Source organism: Epargyreus clarus, unplaced genomic scaffold, assembly GCF_041222505.1.
Source record: "Epargyreus clarus isolate Ecla_fem2 unplaced genomic scaffold, WU_Ecla_fem_2.2 ptg000011l, whole genome shotgun sequence".
NCBI classification, from domain to species: Eukaryota; Metazoa; Arthropoda; class Insecta; order Lepidoptera; family Hesperiidae; genus Epargyreus; species Epargyreus clarus.
In genome coordinates this window covers 7,004,575-7,026,473 of record NW_027332219.1, presented here as the reverse complement: position 1 = coordinate 7,026,473, position 21,899 = coordinate 7,004,575, and the positions used below count along the sequence as shown (strand labels likewise).

The window sequence follows — 21,899 nt, the reverse complement described above, 5'->3', positions numbered from 1 at the left end:
CACTTTGTACTGCGAGGCTCTGTGCAAGGGAATCTTAAGAACATTACAAATATATTAGTCAAGATTTAAGATATTTTTACAATTGATCCATTGGACTTTACATGTGCAACAATTATGAATGTTCAGATAATTCCCTTGCAAAGAGCAAGTATAAGTCAATATTGACTGAACCAAACTTACTTGACACCGACAGTTGTCCTTGCGTCGACAACCTGCAATTAAACAATACCTAAGAGAAATGGACCTTCACATGTCAAATAATTAAAAACACCTATTTACTCGCTAAACATTTTTTTTTTTTCATTTTCACGATAAAATGCATCGACTATTCTATAAACATTGAAGACTTACATAACGACGACGTCGCCTCCGTGCTCGGGCATCATATACGAATAAATAAAAAATATATTTCGTTAAAAATTTAAGTATTTCCGAGTCGCTCGAGGCGTGCTATCCCGACTGGCGGTGCATTCGTGCCCAATATAAACACGAATGTGTCTAACTACCTATCTACTTACCGAGAGGGGGCGCACTCACACATTGATTACGGACAAATTGCACCAAAAACAAACGGCCGACTGTTGCCGAGCTCGCGTCACTTACACTAACATCACAATGTCTTGCTCGTCTGAGAACCGAACTGCGCGTCGAGTTGGGTATACGTGCCCAAACTTCACGGACGTCCCGTACGGTGCACTTATAACGTCACTCGCGTTACGGCCGAGGCCCATCACATCACTAATTTAAAAAAAAAATCTTATTGTTTAACCTAACGATTAGGCAGACGTGCTACCCGATGGACACTTGCAACACCAGAGTCGCCAATGCATCGCCGGCCTTGTATGAGAGTTCTTTGCACCTTTTTTCACCCATGTCATAGCGCTCCGGGAATACCTCAGAAGCATGTAAGCTTATCGCTAAGGTGCTTAGGCTCTGCGCAGCCTGGTGTTGGTGACAGCGGTGCCGTATATGAACCGCCGCCGCCACTCCTCGTAATGCTACGTGCACGCTATGGTACTGGAGCTGGAAGGGCTGTGCTCGCTTTGGCTCAGCGGCTTGTCGGTCTTGCTGTCCGTAGTGTGGTTCGCGTTGCCGTTGTGGATGTTCACCTCGTACATGTTGGACGAGTTCGAGTCTTCGTTGTACGACAGCAGGCTCACTTCCTCAGTCTGGGGATAGAAATATAAATAGGATTTTTTTGTTTCTTTATAAGTGCAAAGTTAAATTTCGAACTATTATCAATATACTTGAGTAATTATAATTTGTTAGTTACTTAGTTGTTGGTTTTATGCAAATTTATACATGCACGCAAAAGAATGATAAAGGTGCATGTTAATGTAATTTCAGTAAGTTTTTCAGTCATATCTTATGTTGGTTTTGAGTTTACTTGATGAAGCAAAAATTATTTAACGGTTGAATGGGTGTACATATGATACAGATGATGCAATTAACTATTATGCAATAATATGCAATTGCATATAATTGTTGTAATTATATGCAGTTAATACTCATCCCATGACACACATAGGACGTATTTACATACATACTGTACATACGTCCTATGTGTAAATGACTTAGTTCATGTTCTCTGTATGTTCGCGACACATGCGTTTGTGTGTCATCCTCTTTCTGTGCGTGTGGACCTGCGTGTATCTCTCGGTATACAAGTTTTCTTGTGCGTATAGTACGTATGGTGTAGTGTTCGCATGACTGCTCTCGGAGAGGCGCTTACGTCTTTTTATGTTGTGTGTGTAAGTGTCTGTGTGTGTGTGTGCGTGCGTGTATGTGTGCGCGCGCGCGCGCGTTCGTGTGTGCTCTTGGATAGGCGCATAGTCCTTTTATTAGTTTGTTATTGCGTCATGTGCGTAGGTGTGTGTACACTTGAGTGTGTGAGTGTGTGTGTGTGTCAGCGTGTGCGGGTGACTCACGCTGCTATCGCTGAGCCGCTTGGTCTTCTTGCCGGTGGGCTCGTGCTTGCGCTTTGTATGTATGCCTGTATCGGTGTGTGCCACTCACGCTGCCCTCGGACAGGCGTTTACGTCTTTTTGTCGTGTATGTGTTGTGTGTTAAATGTGCGCGTGTCTCTCTCCGTGTGCGTGAGAGACTCCCGCTGCTCTCCGAAAGCCGCTCACGTCTTTCTGACGTGTGTATGCATGTATAATGGGCATGATGACAAATTTTGAACTCCCCTTCTATAATGTAGGTACATGTCTACTAATTCCAAAAATCGTCTTATTTCGGTAATAAATTCAGTATTAACGGAAATATAAGCATTTTCAAAACAAATTTTGAATTAAGCGCGAAAACGCTCACGGGTGTTATGGCGTCCGCGAGTGACGTCACGCCTCAATATCCCATAGAAAAGTTCAAGCAATACGGTGACACGCCAACAAAATGACGTCATTTCGCCCCGATTAGCGTTTTAGACAAGATGGCCGACTGCAGTATTTTATACTTTTATTTTATTGAAAATATAATAAATCCTAAAGTTTTTATTAAAACTGGGCTATTTTTGAGAATGCTTTCAACATATTGTTTTTAAGTAAATCATTTATTCTTCGATTTTTCAATACTGTCATCATGCCCATTGTATATATATATATATGTCTGTGTGCGACTCACGCTGCTCTCTGAGAGCCGCTTGGTCTTCTTCCCGGCGGGCGCGGGTTGCCCGGGGGGCGGCGGGGGTGCGGGGGTAGCGGCGGCGGCGGGCTGGGGCTCGTGCTTGCGCTTGGCGGCGTGGCGCTCGCGGCGCAGCAGCGACGCGGACAGGTACTGGTGCAGCTGCTTGCGCCGCACGTGACGCGCCTGCGGGGAACACGGAACGGACACAGTTGTTAGAGCTCCGTACCCAAAGTGTAATCATTCGGGGGGTACAATAAAGGGCTTCGAATGTCTCCCTTACCACACCCTTCAAAACGGAACACAGCAGCGCTTAACACTACTGTTATGAGGCAGAAATAGGTGTGGCGGTGGTACCGCCGGAGTCGAACCATAAAGAGTTCTACCACCTTCAATCAAAAAACTGGTGTCTAAAATGAAATAACCTACAAATACTTAAAATAAATTAAATGTAAAAAATTTACATGAAAACAAAACATGTAAAGAATAAGATAATTAATAAAGGCTATCATTATCATTATCTGTCTAAGGCACCAGACATAAACAAATATTTGAACAAAGAGTTTGCTCACACATTTGAATACTTATTTATTTAAATTTTTTAACCTGTCACTCATATCTATCCTCTCGGCTAGACTTCTAGCAACTAGACTTTGCGCATGTGTAGCAAGCTCCGCACATATTTGAAATTAGAACGCTTTGATATGCGCTCGAAAAACCGACACCAAATGGCAAAGTGCAAATATTTGGAGCAAGCTTTGTAAAAATACTCAAATACCCGTGCTACACTGTGTTCAAATGTTTGCGCTATGTCTGGCACGAGCCTATCAGCTTTTTTTTTTCTTTTATTATATACGATTAACAGACGAGCATGCAGTCCACCTGATGATAAGTGGATACTGCCGCCCATGGACATCTGTAATCAATCACAGATAGGATTAGATATTCCTACCTGAGGTCAGCCACAGATGCGCCGCTACCCCTGAGGACTAAGCTGGAACGTTACCACACCCTTCAAAACGGAACACAGCAGCGCCTAACACTGCTGTTATTAGGCAGAAATAGGTGTGACGGTGTTACCGCCGGAGTTGAACCACAAAGGGTTCTACTACCTAAGAATAGTATCACATACTAACCTCAATAGTCATCCCCTCGCGAAGCATGCTCGTGTTCTCGGCTTGATAGTGCACCGCCTTAGTGAACGACGATATGTCGTACGTAAGGTCAACATTCACGTTAGTGTTTTCGAACACCAGCCCGATGAACCACATCGAACACACGTTCGCCACTATCTCGCCCTGGAAACATCGTGACACAATGTTCACTTCAAGAAATATATTGAAAGAAACAATGACAATGTTCACTTCAATATAATGTGTGATTTGATATGAGGCTGTTAGAACCAGAGTAGCCTACCTACAAACGATTTACAATATGGAGAAAAGTAAGCGTATAGTCCGCTCTGAAGTTGTTGGGAGGAGGTGTAGTAATACAATTTACTATGGCGACGCGATTCATTTCTATATTCAGAGCGGACTAGCAGTTTTACACGGACTATACAACATTAAATTAAATTAATTAAAGTACGAAAATATAGATAGGTCAAAAATCATTAAAATGGAGTTAGGCCACTGTAAATAAATTTCATTTATTTACAGTTTCATTCACTATTTTTTACTTTAAATTTTATGTATTTAATAATTGTAATTGTAAATAAATTATGATAATAATAAAATATATACCATTAAAAATATATGTAATATGTTAGTAGTAAACTCCCCGCAATAATGAAATAGCACGAGAACTTTGTTTTTTAGGGTTCCGTAATCAAAGGATAAAAACGGTACTAAGGTAAAGGTAAAATATGTACTAAGTCTCAGCTGTCTGTCAGTTTGTCAGAGGGCTCTATCTCCTGAACAGTAATAAATAAACCTCTTAATTTTTACAAGGGTATGAATAACGATCGCAGCTATTACAAATAATAAAAATAAAAAGAAATTGAAAATAAATGGAACCCCATCCCGCGAAGTAACCGCAACTTTTGTGGCGTTTCTTGCTTCATATATTGTACCATAATTGGTACACACTTCATATTGTCATTTCTTTAGCTGGTATGACGAAAAATACTAAAATAATATGAACATTTAGTAGTACGGCCCTCCGTGAGACGAGTGCGACTCGCACTTGGCCAATTATACAATATAGTGAATTGGCTTAGAACTTTTAGAGCCTTTTTCTTTTTTTGCGCGGACGCCGAGAAGCTATTTTGAGCAGGTAATCCCTCCGTGAACATAGCGATTGTCATTTACCTAGATTTTTATATTTCTACGCGCGGGGCGGAATATAACGCTCCGTCAGTTGTCATTCGTAGAAGTCTTGTGTGTCTTTAAGTTTTGAGCTTACCAGTAGTAAGTTTTATTCAAAAAATAAAATCCCAAAAAGTGTTTCATTGTGGAGAATGTGGATCTGCTTACTTTTGATAGTGGTTTTAGTATTAGTTTTTGAACTTACTCGCACACTCACAATGTCTAATTCCATTTCTAAATTCATAAAAAAATTCTGTCCACAAACAACATTATTCACTCAAATTTACTTTATTAAAACTCATTTTACTAATTTTGAGGTGGTTAAGAAATCTATTATTTCTGAATTGCACTAAACTTACATGTACTTAAATGTGTATGTTTTCTTGAAAACGTAAAGCGTATTAAAGCGTAAAGGTTACTAATATTATATAATTTTCAAATGTGTATTATTCAGTTTCATAAATTATTTTACTAAAGATGTGATATTTTCTATTCTACTATTATTGTATCCATTTATGTTCATATGCAATATGTGGTCAATTATTTTGGATAACATAACGTTACCCTAAAATCTATAAAAAACCGTGTAATAAAAAAAATAAACACTACTACTCAATTTTAAGGTATTTAATAATCAAAAAATAAATTTCGTCGATAAATAGAAAAAAGGATAAATCAGTTTTACTAACGTTTTCATTCTGTTTTACCTCCGGCGCCGGCTCGGTGGGTACTGGGGCTCCTGTAAATATCAAAATAGCATGTAAGACTTAAATAATAATAAAATTACAATACTCATCCTACACTACTATTGTTACACTACAAATGGAAATATATTTGACATTATAATATTTGGACTGTGACTTACTAATAATAATTTCACTAATAATCTGATTTCACTTAGTAATACCCATACATTGACAAATGTTAAACAATTCAACTTTTAAATAATGATAATTAATTAACATTATAAGTAATAAATAATATATGTGTATAATAACACACATAACTATATTTACTAACGAACTATGCATTCCTGTAATGTTAATGAATATGATTTATTAAATAAATAAATAAAATAATCTAAAATTCAAATTCATAATTTCACTCACATACATATGTATATTTGGTTATGTAGTAGGTCTGTAATCAACTCTAGATAAGGTAAGATTCCTACCTGGGGTCGGCCACAGACACGCCGCTACCTCTGAGAACTAAGCTGGAATGCTTCGGAAAAGTATGTTTACCTTACCACACCCCTCAAGCCAAAATACAGCAGCATTTAACTGCTGTTATTAGGTACAAATAGGCGGTGATACTAGTGCTACTGGAGTCGAACCACAGATGATCCCACATTGTCAAATAGGTGTAGCGGTGTCGCCTCCAGAGTGTAACCACAATGGCTTCTACCACCTTCAGATACGTGTGGTGATACGTCCAGATTGTAACCAGAGGATTCAGTCACCTTCAAATAGGTGTAGCGGTAATGCCTTCAGTATTAAACTATAAAAGATCCATATGTCCCCACATGCGGCGTTATCGCGTCGTGTATCACAATGTCTTGTGACTGACCGACCGACTGACCGACTGACTGACTGACCGGGCGGTAAGGCGAGCGGCTGTCCGTTGTTGGTGTGCAGCGGCACGGAGCTGTAGCACTCCGGGTTCACGTGAGCTATCGTGATGTGCTGGTTGCGCTCCAGGGTCGCTGGGGACAACACAATGTACTATTAATAAAAACTTTCTTATTCATCACACTAGGATTTTCGGTGTTTTGCGTGATATGAACACAGAAACACGGGCACCAACAGGATTATTTTCAGTGAGGTGCATTAATATAAAATGCTATATTATACGTGTATAATATATACATATACGGCTATACATCAGTTTGGGCTGTAGCGCGTACTATCGAAATAGTCATATAAACAACACTCGAAAAGCATTACTCTCCCGCTGATTCAGTCGAGTAAAAAATATGTATTTTTTCCATTGTTGGGCGTGCTGTCTTTCCCCCGCTAATATCTACAATTTTCACTCGACTCGATTCTATATTCGGAGCGGACTACAACTTTGGCGCTGACTCTATCTAGTTGAGGGTATGTGCGACTAACCTATGAGGTGTCGTATGCGGCTCTCGATGAGGCCGCACCACTGCAGCTGGTCCATGTGCTTGTAGCGCGCATGTGTGTATTATGTGCATGGCGTATGACGTCACGGCCATTTTACGATTGACTGTGTGTGAACCTCAACGGTGTGTTCACGTGTCTATGTGAGTTTGTACCACGTGACGTGTTTAAGACGTAAGATTAGGTGTGTTGTAATATGAAATTCGTTTCTTTTGTGTGTTACGTCGGTATATGAAATTGTATATTTAATATTTACATGTATATAGTCCGTGTAAAGCAGATAAGTATATCTGCTTTACACAGACTATCCCTTCACTCTACGTCTACATAGTGTATTGTGCATTTGTGTGCAAATATGAGACGACATCTATTTGGCTAACTCGAACCTTAGCTTATACGTTTTTTTTTAACTCTGTGTGCTTACTACCCAGATGTTATGGCATATATAAGGACTCACTGATGAGGTGTCTGATGCGACTCTCGATGAGGCCGCACCACTGCAGCTGGTCCACGGCGCTGGCGGAGGAGGCGAGCAGCACTATGAAGTGCTTGTAGCGCGCGAAGAAGTTCGGCGCCTCGAACAGCCGCTCCCAGCCGCACTTGCCCAGCATTATCTCGTCCGTTATCGCCAGACCTTGGGGAAGAAATAAGGAGCCGTGAACATCCATTTAAGGTAAAGGTTCTGATAATAAGGACTTATACAAATTGCAGGTTTTTTCAAGTTATAAATCCTTCGCAACGTTTAGAAAAATGATGGGAATATTTTTTTTAAAAAAGACATCTAAAATTAGCACCATAAAGTTGGCTAGTAAGTATTGCTGTCCACTAGATGGTAATTGGTATCGGCCGCCCATGGACATTTGTAACCAACTCATCATCTCCCAATACATCTCCTCAAAGCTAAGATGGAACCTATTTCTATCTTGTAAGTAACGTGTGCAGGGTTGCTGTGTTTTGTTATAGAGATATGGAGGCGCAAACAGTGTTCCAACCAAGTTCTATGGGGTAGCAATACATCTATGGCCGATTCCGCGTATATTTCCGATAAATATACATATTTCTGGATTGTAGTAACCGCCTTTCCTGAGTGAATTGCATACTTAAATTTTGTTGCAATAACAAAATACATTTACAGTAAAAAAAACTCATTTCAACATTGGCTATGAATGTGACCTATTTACACAACTAGTTTTCATTTATGTAAAATTTCATATTAAAGTATTAAAGATCTGTGATAGTAAACTAACCCAGTCTAAACTCCTCCATGATAACAGTCCTCGTGGAAGCAGACACGTTGAAGGTGGAATTCTGATGAGGGTACGCGGGCGTGATGATCGGCATCAGGTGGAACCGGTCCGATACATTCACCTGTTGAAATAAAAATCAATTGATTATATAAGTAGATGTAGAAGTTGTTGCGAGCAGGTGTAGTCATACAATTTTCTATGCCGATGCGATTCATTTCTATGTTCAGAGTGGACTAGCAGTTTTACGCGGACTGTATACGGGTCTATGCTCATTAATCAACCTGGTAATATAAACGTTTTATATCATTTAAAATTTGTAATAATTAATAGATAAAGGTTTTAGATTAAAAAAGAAATGTAACTAAGTTAAAAAGTAGTGTCTATATAAAATATTATAAATTAATTATCTTCGCCCTAAAATCTACATAAAGGTGGTGGTGAAGAAACCTCTGTACTTTAACTCCGGTGGCATTACCGCCACTCCTATTTAACCAATAACAGCGTCAAATGCTACTGTATTCTGGTTTAATGGATCCGAGGCATTCCAGTTTAGTCCCTAAGAGTAGTGGCGCGTCTATGGCTGACCTTAGGTATGAATCTAGTCTTACGCACTATTGATTACACATGTCGATGGGCGGTATTAACCACTTACAATTATGTAGACTACGCTAGTCTGCAACTCCCATAATTAAAAAAAATCAAAAATAATAAACTTGAAGTTTTATATAAAAACAACTCACCCGTGGGTCCCAAACAGGAAACCCGAGGTTCACAGTGTCCGGTTGCTTCAGCAGCACCGGCTGGGGCCACTTCCACTGGCTGAAGACTAAGAAGAACTTGTGCACTAGGGTCGCGGGTAGAGCGTTGGGGTAGAGCTGGCAGGTGCGAGCCACCAGCATGGCCCACGACACCCCACCCAGGTAGCCTAGGGTGTTAGAGTAGATGCCGTGACCTGGTGCAAAAAGATTTGTTAGTTATTTTTGTACAAAAGAAATTGTTAATTGCTTTTGTTTTTGTAAAAGGAGGGTTTGTGTGTGTGGATGAGAGCAAAATGTGATGTATGTAAGATATTCAAGTGTCTGTATATTACAGTTCAAAAGCTAGAGCACCATGATGGGTGGACAGACAGCAGAGGTTAATTAAGATGGTTGTGTTTTTATCCTTTAGATTTTTAGATCATCATCATCAACACTGTTGGGCACAGATCTCCTCTCACAATGAGAAGAATTAGGCCATAGTATATGTATAGGTTGACCTTTAACTTTTTTTTTAAGATTTCTCAAGTATGCCGGTTTTTTCAAGACATTTTCTTTCACTTTTAGAGCAAGTGATAATAAATTCATAATATGCACATAACTTTGAAAAATCAAAGGGTGCCTGGGATTTTAACCACGGTCCTCTCGATTAAGAAGCCGCGTCTCAGCCACTAGGCTATCACTGCTTCTACCCTTAAGGTACGGAACCCTTATAAGTAAATCACATACGTTTCGCCCAGAGTTTGATGGCCCGGAGTGTGAGCCTGAAGTTGCTGATGTCGGGCACGAGGCGCAATATCTCGTCGGTGACGCGGCAACCGTTCAGCGAGCGAACGCACTTCTGGTCGAGATTCTTCAACAGCATATCGTCGCGGAGGTCGAACGAATCTGGATAGATTGAAAAAAAATAGGTAAATAGTGTGTTGTTTACTGCAATATGTGATTATTTGGACACAATTGGTCTATTAAGAAAATATGTCTATAAGCAGTTTTTTGTATCCGTCTTGAGAAGAATAAAAAAGAGAAAGGTTACATTATGTTACTTACAATGTTTAAAGAATGTAATTATGTTTATACCGATAGATAGATAACAATAACAATATATTCCGATATTACGAATCATTAAATTAACAGTCAAACAAGGTTTTTCCATTTAATATCTATCACATATCATCTTCATCATCATCAACCCATGACTGTCCACTGCTGGGCATGGGTCTCCTCTCAGAATGAAATAGATTAGGCCATAGTCCACCGCGCTGGCCAAGTGTGTATTGGTAGACTTCACATACCTTCAAAACGTTTGTTTTAATTTCTCAACTATGCAGGTTTCCTCACAAGTTTTCCTTTACCATTGGAGCAAGTCATAATTTATAGTATGCCATCACATATAAAAAATATAAATAAAAGCTTTTACCATTCTAACAACATGGTCAATCATCGGTAACATATACTTACGTTAAGTGATGTATACTGTACCTAATACCCGGCATCCTTACTTACCTGGTATTTCTTTGAGCGCCAGTCTGGCGAACAGCAAATCTATTTCGATGCCGTCGAAGTTCATCTTGATCACGGGCACGAACGCGTCCTCAACGGCTCTCAAGTCCTTCACCTAAAAATAATGGTTTATTAATTGATTGCATATTACCAGTTATAACTAGTTCATGTCTTGTTAATAGACACTTAATGAGATCGATGTTTTTAGTATTATATATCAGTCAAAGTAGGCAATCTGAAGTTTTTAACACACTTTTATTAGCTTGGGTTGTATGTATGTAAGTAGGTATGTATGTATGTATGTAACTAAGTAATGGAATCTTTGAACCTGATTTCTATCCACTTTGAACGTTCAGTTTACATATATATGACATAGGCTTATGAATTTAATTCTATATGTTTCTCTACTAATCTACTGTACGAAATAAAGTTCTTTGAAGGAAATAATAATAATGCTTTCCACCTCGCATAATATAGGGCATTTTACTCTTATTATGTAGGTATCATTGACACCCAGTAACTCACCCATATTGATACCCACAAAAATATTACAAATCCCCTTAATTGAAATAAAAAATACAATTTTAATGCGTGGTTGTTCAGAGGACCTAAAACGGTTACCTTCCCCATTTGAAACTGTACGATTTTTAGGTAGATAGTTACCTGGGGTTGCAATTTGAGAAGCTCGTAGAAGGATGCGAAGTAGTCGGTCCTGTCGATGTGTCGTGGCGCGACACACAGCGCGTCGATATCAGCCCCGCGGTGGTGAACCTGGTGGCAGAAATATCAAAAAAAATTAAACATACTATATTTTTACAAAAGTTTTCTAAAATTATGTAAAGTCTATCAATACGCACTTGGCCAGCGCGGTGGACTATGACCTAATCCTTCTCATTCTGAGAGGAGACGCGTGCCCGGCAGTGGGACAATAATGGGTGATGATGATGATGATATTTTTACAATTTAAACAAACGTGTTGACTTAGTAAGACATGGGCGTTGGGTTTACTACAGAATTCGCGCAAACAATTAGCGACGAAAAGTTGTTAAATTCGTAATGGGAAAAATACGAAAATATCCAAAGCAAACGATACTGTCACAATATTATGTTAGTTTGCAGCGTTTACAGGCATCTGAATAAAATGAAAATATGTTACATAGACGAACATAATGTGGCAACACTTTATGTAATGTTAAAATTACACATAATGTTTTCCCATACCGATTTATATTTTTGCACATTTTTTTTATACTAGAAGAGTAGCAGACGAGCATGCAGTCCACCTGATGGTAAGTGGCTACTGCCGCCCATGGACATCTGTAATCAACCCCAGATAGTATTAGATATTCCTACCTGAGGTCGGCCACAGATGCGCCGCTACCCTTGAGGACTAAGCTGGAACGCCTCGTAAAAGTATGTCTCCCTTACCACACCCTTCAAAACGGAACACAGTAGTGCCTAACACTGCTGTTATGAGGCAGAAATAGGTGTGGCGGTGGTGTCACCGGAGTCGAAACACAAAAGGTTCTACCACCTTCAAAACACACAATTTTACACATATTGGAAAACAACTAAACTAAATTATAACTAGTCGGTAAAAATACTATGATATTGTAGACTTTTCGAAATCAATACTAAGGTTAAAATAAACTGATATTTAGGTCATAGTCCACTACGTCGGTTGAGAATCATAAAATAGAGAACATTAAACTTTAGCAAGATAGATCATCTCGCAACTTTTCCTGATACTTTGTCTCAGTGCAAAACAAAATATAAAATACGCAATACACAAGGAAATAACAGATAAAGATATTATTCTACAAACACTCTTTAAGGAAATTAAATAACCTCTGTTTATCTATTTTTACAAATGCGCAGTTTTGCATCGCCAATTGGATAAGTAGATGCAGTTGAAGATCTTGTTGCGATGGTAGGGTGCTTTAATTTTACAATTGACGAGACGCGAGATCAATCATGGGAGAATTCTTAGACGTTAATGACAACATTTGGTGCTAAATGTTAAAGTATATCGTCAATCTTTTTACTGCCTTATAACAATAATGTTATGCTCTGCTGTGTTCTTGTTCGAAGGGCGTTGCGTGGCAAGGGAGTAGCAATGCATCTGTGGTCAATTCTTATCCTATCTGGGCTTTATATAATTTTCCATGGGCGACAGTGGTTATTAATCAGGATTGCACACCCGAATGCTACTTTTTAACACGCTTTTATTAGCTTAGGTTGTATGTATGTATGCATGTAACTATGTAACGGAATCTTTGGACCCGATTTATATCCACTTTAAACGTTCAGTTTAATTCAAAATTTTGAAGAATTATGAAGAACCGATGACAATACACGTTTTTAATAATTTGTGTACCATTGTCCTTATCAACACCCTCAGGATTAACGATTTTCGAGGCGAGATTGTTCGAGCGCCTTAGAGAAAGTTCATCGCAAAGTTACTAGATTAATTTTTCATTTTGAAAAATAATAATGTTATTTCCCTATAACTCAAATGTACTGAAAAATATCTATAATGCCCTCTTGTACAATGATTTTTAAGATTCCGTACTCAAAGGGTAAAACGAAACTCTCCGCTGTCTGTTCGTGTGTCACAGGGCTTTATCTCTGAAACCGTAATAGATAGACACTTGATTTTTATTACAGAGGATGCATAATGGTGGTAGCTATTACAACAAATACTAAAAATTAATAAAATAAATTTAGTCTAAAAAACTATAAACGTGTTTTTTAGTTTTTTAAACTAAATTTATTTAAAAAATGTAGGTTACAAGGACAGGAAAAATTTGATCAAATGCTAGCTATCGTATTATTGACAGATGATCTTAGTATGCGATGGCTACTATCAATGGAGTATCAACATCAGGAGGTGTGGTGTACCCCACCGCGCTACGCCAATTTATACGAAGTTATAAAAATATTACTAATTTTTTTTTAATATTTATTTTGTATAGGCCAACGGCGGCACTTACAAATTGTCAGTTACAATATTTTCTTAAACTACTACCGGATCGGAACGCGACCTCTACTGAGAAGATCCGGTAAGAAACTCAGTGGGTTTGTCTTTTTTAATTTTAAAAATAATTATTCTCTTTTTAATTTTTTTTAAATGCCATTATTTTTACATATAATTAATAAAGCATTAATTTTTTTAAGGAGATAATAAGAATGGAGATAATAAGAATGGATTTAATTTAGGAGATAATAAGAATGTATGTTTGTTTATGTTGCCATTTGCTTCGGTTCCCACTGCCTGTGATACACTACAACGATAACAATATTGTGGTGGACAGAGCAATTTTGCAATTGAAATGATGACTTCAGATGCGAGGGTTAACACATTCTGTTGTTTTATGCACATTGGTCGGATGTTTTATAGATTTTTTGTTTAAGTCTACGAAAACAAGAAAAAGTTTGTATCAAAGTTTTTAAAAACATCTAAGGGTATATGTGAATGTACAATGTAAGTGCTCAGTGCCATGCGTATCTGGATGGATACCTACCAACCAACCTTCTCTTCGGAGTTATACCAACTGATAGAACTCCGAAGAGAATATAGTTCTGCCAGGTGTGTCGGGCCAGGATTCGCCGTCTAAAACTCTGCTTCCTTAGATCATACCGGTATAAAATCGTCAGTTACGTTGCTATCGTACATTTTGCATCTTATTTTCAGTAAAAAGTAAGCAAAAAATAAACCCAATCACATTGCTCAAGTAGCAATATTTTGTTGAAGACTCATAGAAATAAATATCGTACAAAACGGTTCATTGCACATCGTATTCTGTAATATGACGCTGACTCGCATATCGATGTAAACGTAAACAGAACAACAGTATTACGTGATATTAGACAATGTTGCAAATAGTATTTTGCATTGCCGTATCAACGTGACGCAGGCATTACGTCTTTGGGTATAGATGACTCACGCCGTAGGAAGTTAATTTACTTTATACCGACCTTAAAAAGTACAATCAGTGATAGCCTAGTGGTTAAGAAATCGGCCTCTTGATCAAAGGGTCCGAGGTTCAAATCCCAGGCACGCAACCTTGATTTTTCAAATTTATATCATCATCATCATCAACCCATTACTGTCCCACTGCTGGGCACGGGTCCTCTCTCATAATGAGATGGATTTGGCCATAGTCCACCGCGCTGGCCAAGTGCGTATTGGTAGACTTCACATACCTTTGAAAACTTTTTTTTTTTAAGATATCTCAGGTATGTAGGTTTCCTCACGATGTTTTCCTTCACCGTTTAGCAAGTGATAATTAATTTTTTATACACACATAACTTTTAAAAAATCAGAGGTGCGTGCCTGTGATTTGAACCTCGGACCTCTCGATCGAGAGGCCGAGTTTCTTAACCACTAGGCTATCACTGCTTTTTTTCAAATTTATATGCGTATTAGAAATTAATTATCATTTGCTTAGACGGTGAAGGAAAACATCGTGAGGAAACCTGCATACCTCAGAAATCTTTAAAAAAAGTTTTCAAAGGTTTGGGAAGTCTAACAAAACGCATTTAGGCAGCGCGATTGACTATGGCCTAATCCTTCTCAGAGGACAACCATGCCCAGCAGTAGGACAGGAATGGGTTGATGGTGATGATGATGATACAGTCCTTCAAAGGTGAGTGAAGTGTATCAATTTGCACTTGGCGAGCGCGGTGGAGTGTGACCTAAACACCTCTCGTTCTGATGACACGCGTGCCACCCAGTGTAACAGCAATGGGTTGACAAGGAAGAGGAAAATAGAAAACCTGCTAAGGACATTTCCATTCATAAACAAAATTGAAATACATATTTACAAACCGTAAACAGTGAACGTTTTCGAGCAAACGTTATAACTCCTATCAGGGGTAGGTACATAATGCAAGTCCCTGTAGTCTCGGGAATAGAATAGAGCTATGGTATCCCCTGCCTGTCGTAAGAGGCGACTAAAAGGGGGCTTCCGGGGTTGCAGGCGGTAAGAGTGGGAGCTCGAACCGTCCAGCAAGCAACCCCGGGAAGGACGACGATATGTGTGGTCGCATACCGTAGTAAACACCAGATGGTGTGGGAGGAGCCAAAAGTGCTCCCCCAGGGCAAAGCGCTAAGAGGACTCTGGTTGTGTTCCTTTGGAGATCCCGAAGTCCTCTACGCAGCGCCGAGGGCGGCCACCGGGGGGTTTTAGTGCGGTAAGAGTCCCACATAACCCTGTGTCGCTCCCACGGCACCGGGTACCTTTTGAAGGTTTTCACCTCGTAAACAAAAAAAAACAAGAAAAAAGGGGTGGATTTTCGATATAGTCTAGTTGTCAAACTAGTAATACTGCTGCTCGACTGCTGGGCATGGTTATCGTGTGAGGGTCATATACTTGTTTAAGTGCGAATTGGGAGACTACAGACACTTGTGTCAACATTTTATTTAAGATCGCTCAGGTGTTTAGGTTTTCTCACGCTTTCTGCTATGATTTTCTTATGTGCTAACCTCGGATCTCAAGATTGTAAGGATAAATTTCAACTAGTCTATCACTCCCTATAGATTACGCTCATTTACAAGCGTTTTGATCACATTAATAACAGTCATGTTTATTCCAACATTCTTTTGCTTTGAAACTAGTTGTATTGTAGTTTAACAAAACAAGCACTCACCCCAAGCCTATAAGAGCCGAAGGTGTATATATTCCCGCCGACGGTGTCAGCGACGCTGGGCGGCATGTTCTTCCTGAGGGACTCGTCCCGGATCCACTGCCTAACCAGCCGGTGCAGCGAACCCAGGACCTCCATGCGGTGGTGCATCTCCGCTTCGGACTCGAACACGCCGTAGGGTGCCAAAGAGTCCTTGAGCTCGCTGGTTTTCTCTATGTCGATTGGTTTGGGGCCTGCGGGAAGAAAGGAAAAAGTCGTACATATATATATTTTTTTATTGTATAGGAGTAGCAGACGAGCATGCAGACCACCTCATAGTAAGTGGCTACTGCCGCCCATAGATATCTGTAATCAAACCCAGTTAAGATTAGATTCCTATATGAGGTCGGCCTCAGCTGCGCCGCAAACACTGAGGATTAAGCAGGAACACCTCCGAAAAATACTTCCTTACCAAGTAAGTCTCTCTTACCACAGCCTTCAAGCCAGAACAGAGCAGCGCTTAACACTGCTATTATTAGATAGAAATAGGTGTGGCGGTGGTGCCACCGGAGTCGAACCACAAAGGATTCTACCACCTTCTAATTGGTGGTAGTGTGCGAGATGTGTTGGATATTATGACAGGAAGACATTGATCTAATTACATTAATTTGAAGATTTCTAAAGGAATGAAATTTGGCATTTGATTAAAGAAATTATCAAAGTCGTTACTTTTTTAATTTCCATTTTCTTACCAATATCAGGCACACTAGTTACCAAAGAAAGTTATAGACTTGCATTATGATCAAAATGTGAAAGAAAATAATATAAAAACTCAAACAACAATGTACTGGAGACATGCAAAATAACAGATAATGTATTCATGTTGTATTCTCCTATTTAAACCTTCGATCACAAATAAGAACTAGATACACAATCCCATACAAAAATGAACTTCAAAAGTGGCGTCCAACATGTTTATAAAATTCTAAGCGACAGAATCTAAAATTAATGCAAAATTAACCTTATCACTATTATTTAAAGGTGTTATAAAAACTGCTTACCAAAAGCAATAAATTTTTACGACATAAGCTAGCTGTCATAAGCTATCACTTTGACAGGTTTGTGCACCCAAATGTCTATTTGGGTGCTCTTTTCGTCGCCTCGTTTTTTTGTCGCTGATTGTGTATCTAGTTCTTATTAGTGATTGAAGATTTAAACACATCTTTCTAGGTAGATTCAGGGTAAAAAAAATAGTTGAATACCAACCTGCCATAGATATAGCAGAGGTCATCCCCAGCGTTTTGAGGTTCTGTTGGTTCTGATGTTCATTGGCCTTCGCAGCATTATTCTGGTACTGTGTGTTCGTGTGGGAGTATTGCGATGCCGGCCACATCTTGCTGCTTATACTGTCTTATACTACGGGAGTTAACTTATATGATTCAACTTAAACAACTATTGGTGGGAGTGTCTTTGTAAACATCTGTTTGTTGGTCACCCTGTTAGGACTGTTGGGCTTGGGTTGGTACCTGTAACAACAAGAACAACAATATAAAACAACAATGTAATACATCATACAACAGCCTTAATAGTAGTACAACAATGTTTATGATTAAAAGTGTACACTTTAAATAACATATACTTTATCTTATAACTAGCTGACCCGACAAACTTTGTACCACCTCAAAATCTATTTATGAAATATATTTCATATAAAATATAGCCTATGTTACTCGTGAATAATGTAGCTTTCAGATGGTGAAAGAATTTTTAAGATCGGTCCAGTAGTTTTTGAGACTATTCATTACAACCAAACAAACAAAGTTTTCCTCTTTATAATATTAGTATAGAAGTATAGATATTGAGGTAACAACATAAGGTAACAAGCATGCATTCCATATGTAGGTAGGTAGCTACTGCTTGCTATGAACATCTGTAATGAACCCCAGACAAGTCTAGTCCTAAATGAGGTCAAAGAAGCTTTTGTACCCCTGAGGACTGAATTGAAATACCTCAGATAAGTATGTCTCTTTACCCCACCCTGGAAATCAGACCACAGGAGCGCTAAACACTTCTGTTGTTAGGCAGAAATAGGTGAGGTGGTGGTGCTTAAAGACTCAAACCACACAATGTTATACCACATTGGAAGTGCCTGTGATATTAAAATAGACATATTTACATTTAATTTATACTGTAGGTATAGTGATACACGTAAAGAAATATTTAAATCACACCTTTCAATACCGATCAAAAAAATTGTTATGGATTCAGAAATATTACCATGTCTCACTTACAGTTGCCAAACTTGGACTTTCGATCTTAAAACCAGAAATAAAATTCAGACTACACAGAAAAGAATGGAGAGAAGCTTACTAGGTATAAAACTATCAGATAAAATAAGGAACAAGGCCATTCGTAACAAACTAGAATAACAGATGCCTTAACATACTCGCTACAAAGAAAATGGAAATGGGCGGGGCACGTAGCCAGGTATAATGATGATAGATGGACTATAAGAACAACAAAATGGCCTGGACCGTTAGGCACAAGAGCGAGAGGCCGACCGTGTGCCAGATGGGCAGACGAAATAGTCACTACAGCGGGTAGAGATTGGATGACTATAGCTACAGATAGAGAAAAATGGAACTGCTTGGAGGAGGCTTTTACCCGAAAGGGGTCCATACAAAACATGACATAAAATTACTATATACTAAAATTACAATATAATTAAGTGACTTATCTCAATTTAAATTAATAAATTAATTACATATAACTTAAAATAATATTTTGCATCGAATAAAAATTGTAAATTCTTTTAAAATACTATTTATTTAATTAATGTTAATAATTTAATGATATATATATATATATTTTTTGTTATAATTTTTTGTATGGAACTATTGAATAAAGCTTTATTGTTATTATTATTATTATATAGTGGTACACCTCAAAAATCATTTTAAAATTATGCATAACATAAAGACAAGACTAACTAACACTAATTATCATAATATACTACTTTATACAAAACAATTAAGCATCATCTTCAGTGCAAAGTGTCCTTCTATCTAGCCTGTGACAAATAAATGTTATCCTAACTAATATTATAAATGCAAATGTGAGTTTGTTTGCACAATTTCCCACCTTATCTAGTTAACTGATTGTCATGAAATTTTGTACACACATTATGACAAGTTCAGAAAAGGACTTAGCTTTATCACAAAAATTAGCAACATTCTGAAGGATAGATGAAAACTATTTTTGGAGAGTAACCACCAATTGCTGTCATTGATGTCTGTGACTGCAAGCAAAGGGTAAAAGCTAGTCTTCAGTGTATATGCTAGCAATCTACTACTGTCCCACTGCTAGACATGAGTCTCCTGCCAGAGTGAAAAGGGTTGTGGCTAATAAATCAAGTGGTCCCCATTGGAATTAGTGCATTTTGTATGACAGGCTTTGTGTCTATTTTGAAAATCACAACAAAAACAAATATTTTGAAATAAGTTAGGTGTGTATAAAATTGGACTCTATCTCAATGTGCAATGGTCTATGTTCAATTCTTGTGTAGGCTAACATTAAAATTGGTAGATGTTTTTATATTGTAATTTGGAAATTCATACAAAAATTTAAGTGCCATTTTGTTATTTAAAAAAGTATCTAATATTTTTATTTGAATTAAATAGAAAATAAGAAATATGTATGTTGACCTTAACTTTATTATCAGTTTATCATTTCCGGTGTAACCTTCAGCACATTCAACTGATGTTCACATGTTACCATGACATTGAAGAGCGAGGTCAACACAAGGATGACTCTCAAGGCATTTTTGTCATGCAAATATATACAAATGATTCAAGTGAATTGGGAAGTATGTGACAACTTTGTAACATTTTTTTTTCTTATTATAGAAATATTCCTAGTATACGTTTATTATTGAATGTATAAATACCGTCCTATATATTTTCTGCTTTACCCAAAGGTTGACTGGTACAGAATGCTTCTAGTATTAAGTCCGCCTTTTATACCGATTTTTTTGGTATAATAATTTGGTATAATAATAATAAAGTTCTAAATAACTAAATAAATAAGTAGCCAATGAGTATGCAGGCCAACAGAGTGGCCACTGCTGCACATGGATATTTAAAATCAACTCCAGATAAGGCAAGGTTCCTACCATACATCGGCTGCAGATGTTACCCCTAAGGTCTATGTTGGAAAGATTTAAAAAGTATGTTTCCTTTAAACAGAAATAGTTGTGGTAGTATTGCCTCTAGATCGAACCACAAAATGTTCTACGACCTTTACATATTGTTAAAATACAGTACAGCTCCCACCTGGGTGGTATCGCCAGATCCCATAATTCTGAAATCTGGCTAAATCAAACTAATTTGCTTACTTACTGGATTTTTATTAAGCATTATAAGAAGTAGTAAACATATGCAGTCCATCTGATGGTGAGGTCTCTGATTGTAGGAATGACTGAGGACTGTCAAGATAGGCAATCATGTATTAATTCTATATTATCACATTTATAAATGTTTGTATTATCCTTTTTATATTTACTATTTGACTTATTTAATACTATTTGTTATAATATGTAATTATTAATATAATGAACGAATATAAAGTTATGTTATCTATTAATAAAATAAAAGGTAATTATATTCCCAGATGCTTCTTTTTCAACTTATTAGAATTACAAAATATGGTCGTTTAAAGTGGAACAGGTACTTACAAAAACACGTAAACAGAAAACTTTCGAAAGCTGACATTAGATTCGGGGTTCATTCACCTTATTTTATTATCAAATAAATTCATCGATATTTTTAGAAAAACCAATACGTAACACGCGTTTCCGAGGTTATTCCATCGAAAGTATCCACGGATCTCGCGGAATATTTCCGTGGCAGCCCCGTACACCGACTGCTCTATTGTTCTTTGTGGAGCCACTGAGGTCGCGCAATCGCATGAAACTACCGTTCAATGGCGACCAAAACCAACTGACTTGCATAAAAATCAACAATCAACACCTTTTCCGTAATCCATAAAACCTCTTTCAACAAATAACACGAAATAGGCGAAGTACAAGAACGGCTCACGTTGTGACGAGCCAGTTATTACGTTACAAAGATTTCCTTAACAAATCTACGTGAGAATAGAAAGACTAAACTTACCAATGAACTAAATCATGTATCCAACTTCAACAACAAATTAACCGCACTCATAGTCTTCATAATATTATGAAAGAAACAAACATTAATTCACAAACAAGCGCCCAACAGTCGCCAACAACAAGGCGGCCATTTTAATAAATGGCGTTTACAATTTTGTTGTTGCCAATGTACAAATCTTTTTTATAGGGAGTTGCAAATTTTTTAACAAAACGCACAAAAATAACAGAAAATTTAGTACAACGAGATTCAACAGGTATTATAGATATATTGCTCATTGTTTAGTAAATTAATTTGTATATCTTGCTAAATTTACTATTGGCCTATATTTGCGGATTTTTGTAATAATCTCAAATAAAAATCCTTATAAATATAAATATATACACTTATAATTTTATAAATGCGTAGCACTACAGCAATTATTAAGAGTATAAAAATATTATTATACATTTATTATATTATACATTGTTGCATATTATTAAATATCATTTAAAAGGATTTGTAAAAACAAAACGAAAGAGTTGCGTTCAGATTTACGATATTCGTT

At 37.7% G+C, this 21,899-nt stretch overlaps 1 protein-coding gene across 1 annotated transcript; it reads right to left on the bottom strand.

Moving 5' to 3' along the window:
• Positions 1-755: 755 nt before the first annotated feature.
• On the bottom strand, positions 756-21,505 carry hrg (poly(A) polymerase hiiragi). Its single transcript, XM_073077860.1, has 14 exons — positions 21,356-21,505; positions 17,451-17,710; positions 16,209-16,438; positions 11,220-11,327; positions 10,560-10,671; positions 9,786-9,944; positions 9,042-9,253; positions 8,302-8,422; positions 7,512-7,688; positions 6,526-6,633; positions 5,618-5,667; positions 3,759-3,920; positions 2,623-2,808; positions 756-1,169 (listed from the first exon to the last, which is right to left on the bottom strand). Exons 2-14 carry the CDS (start codon positions 17,575-17,577, stop codon positions 999-1,001), a joined length of 1,923 nt encoding a protein of 640 aa, XP_072933961.1. The 5' UTR covers positions 17,578-17,710; positions 21,356-21,505; the 3' UTR covers positions 756-998.
• Between the last annotated feature and the right edge of the window lie 394 nt (positions 21,506-21,899).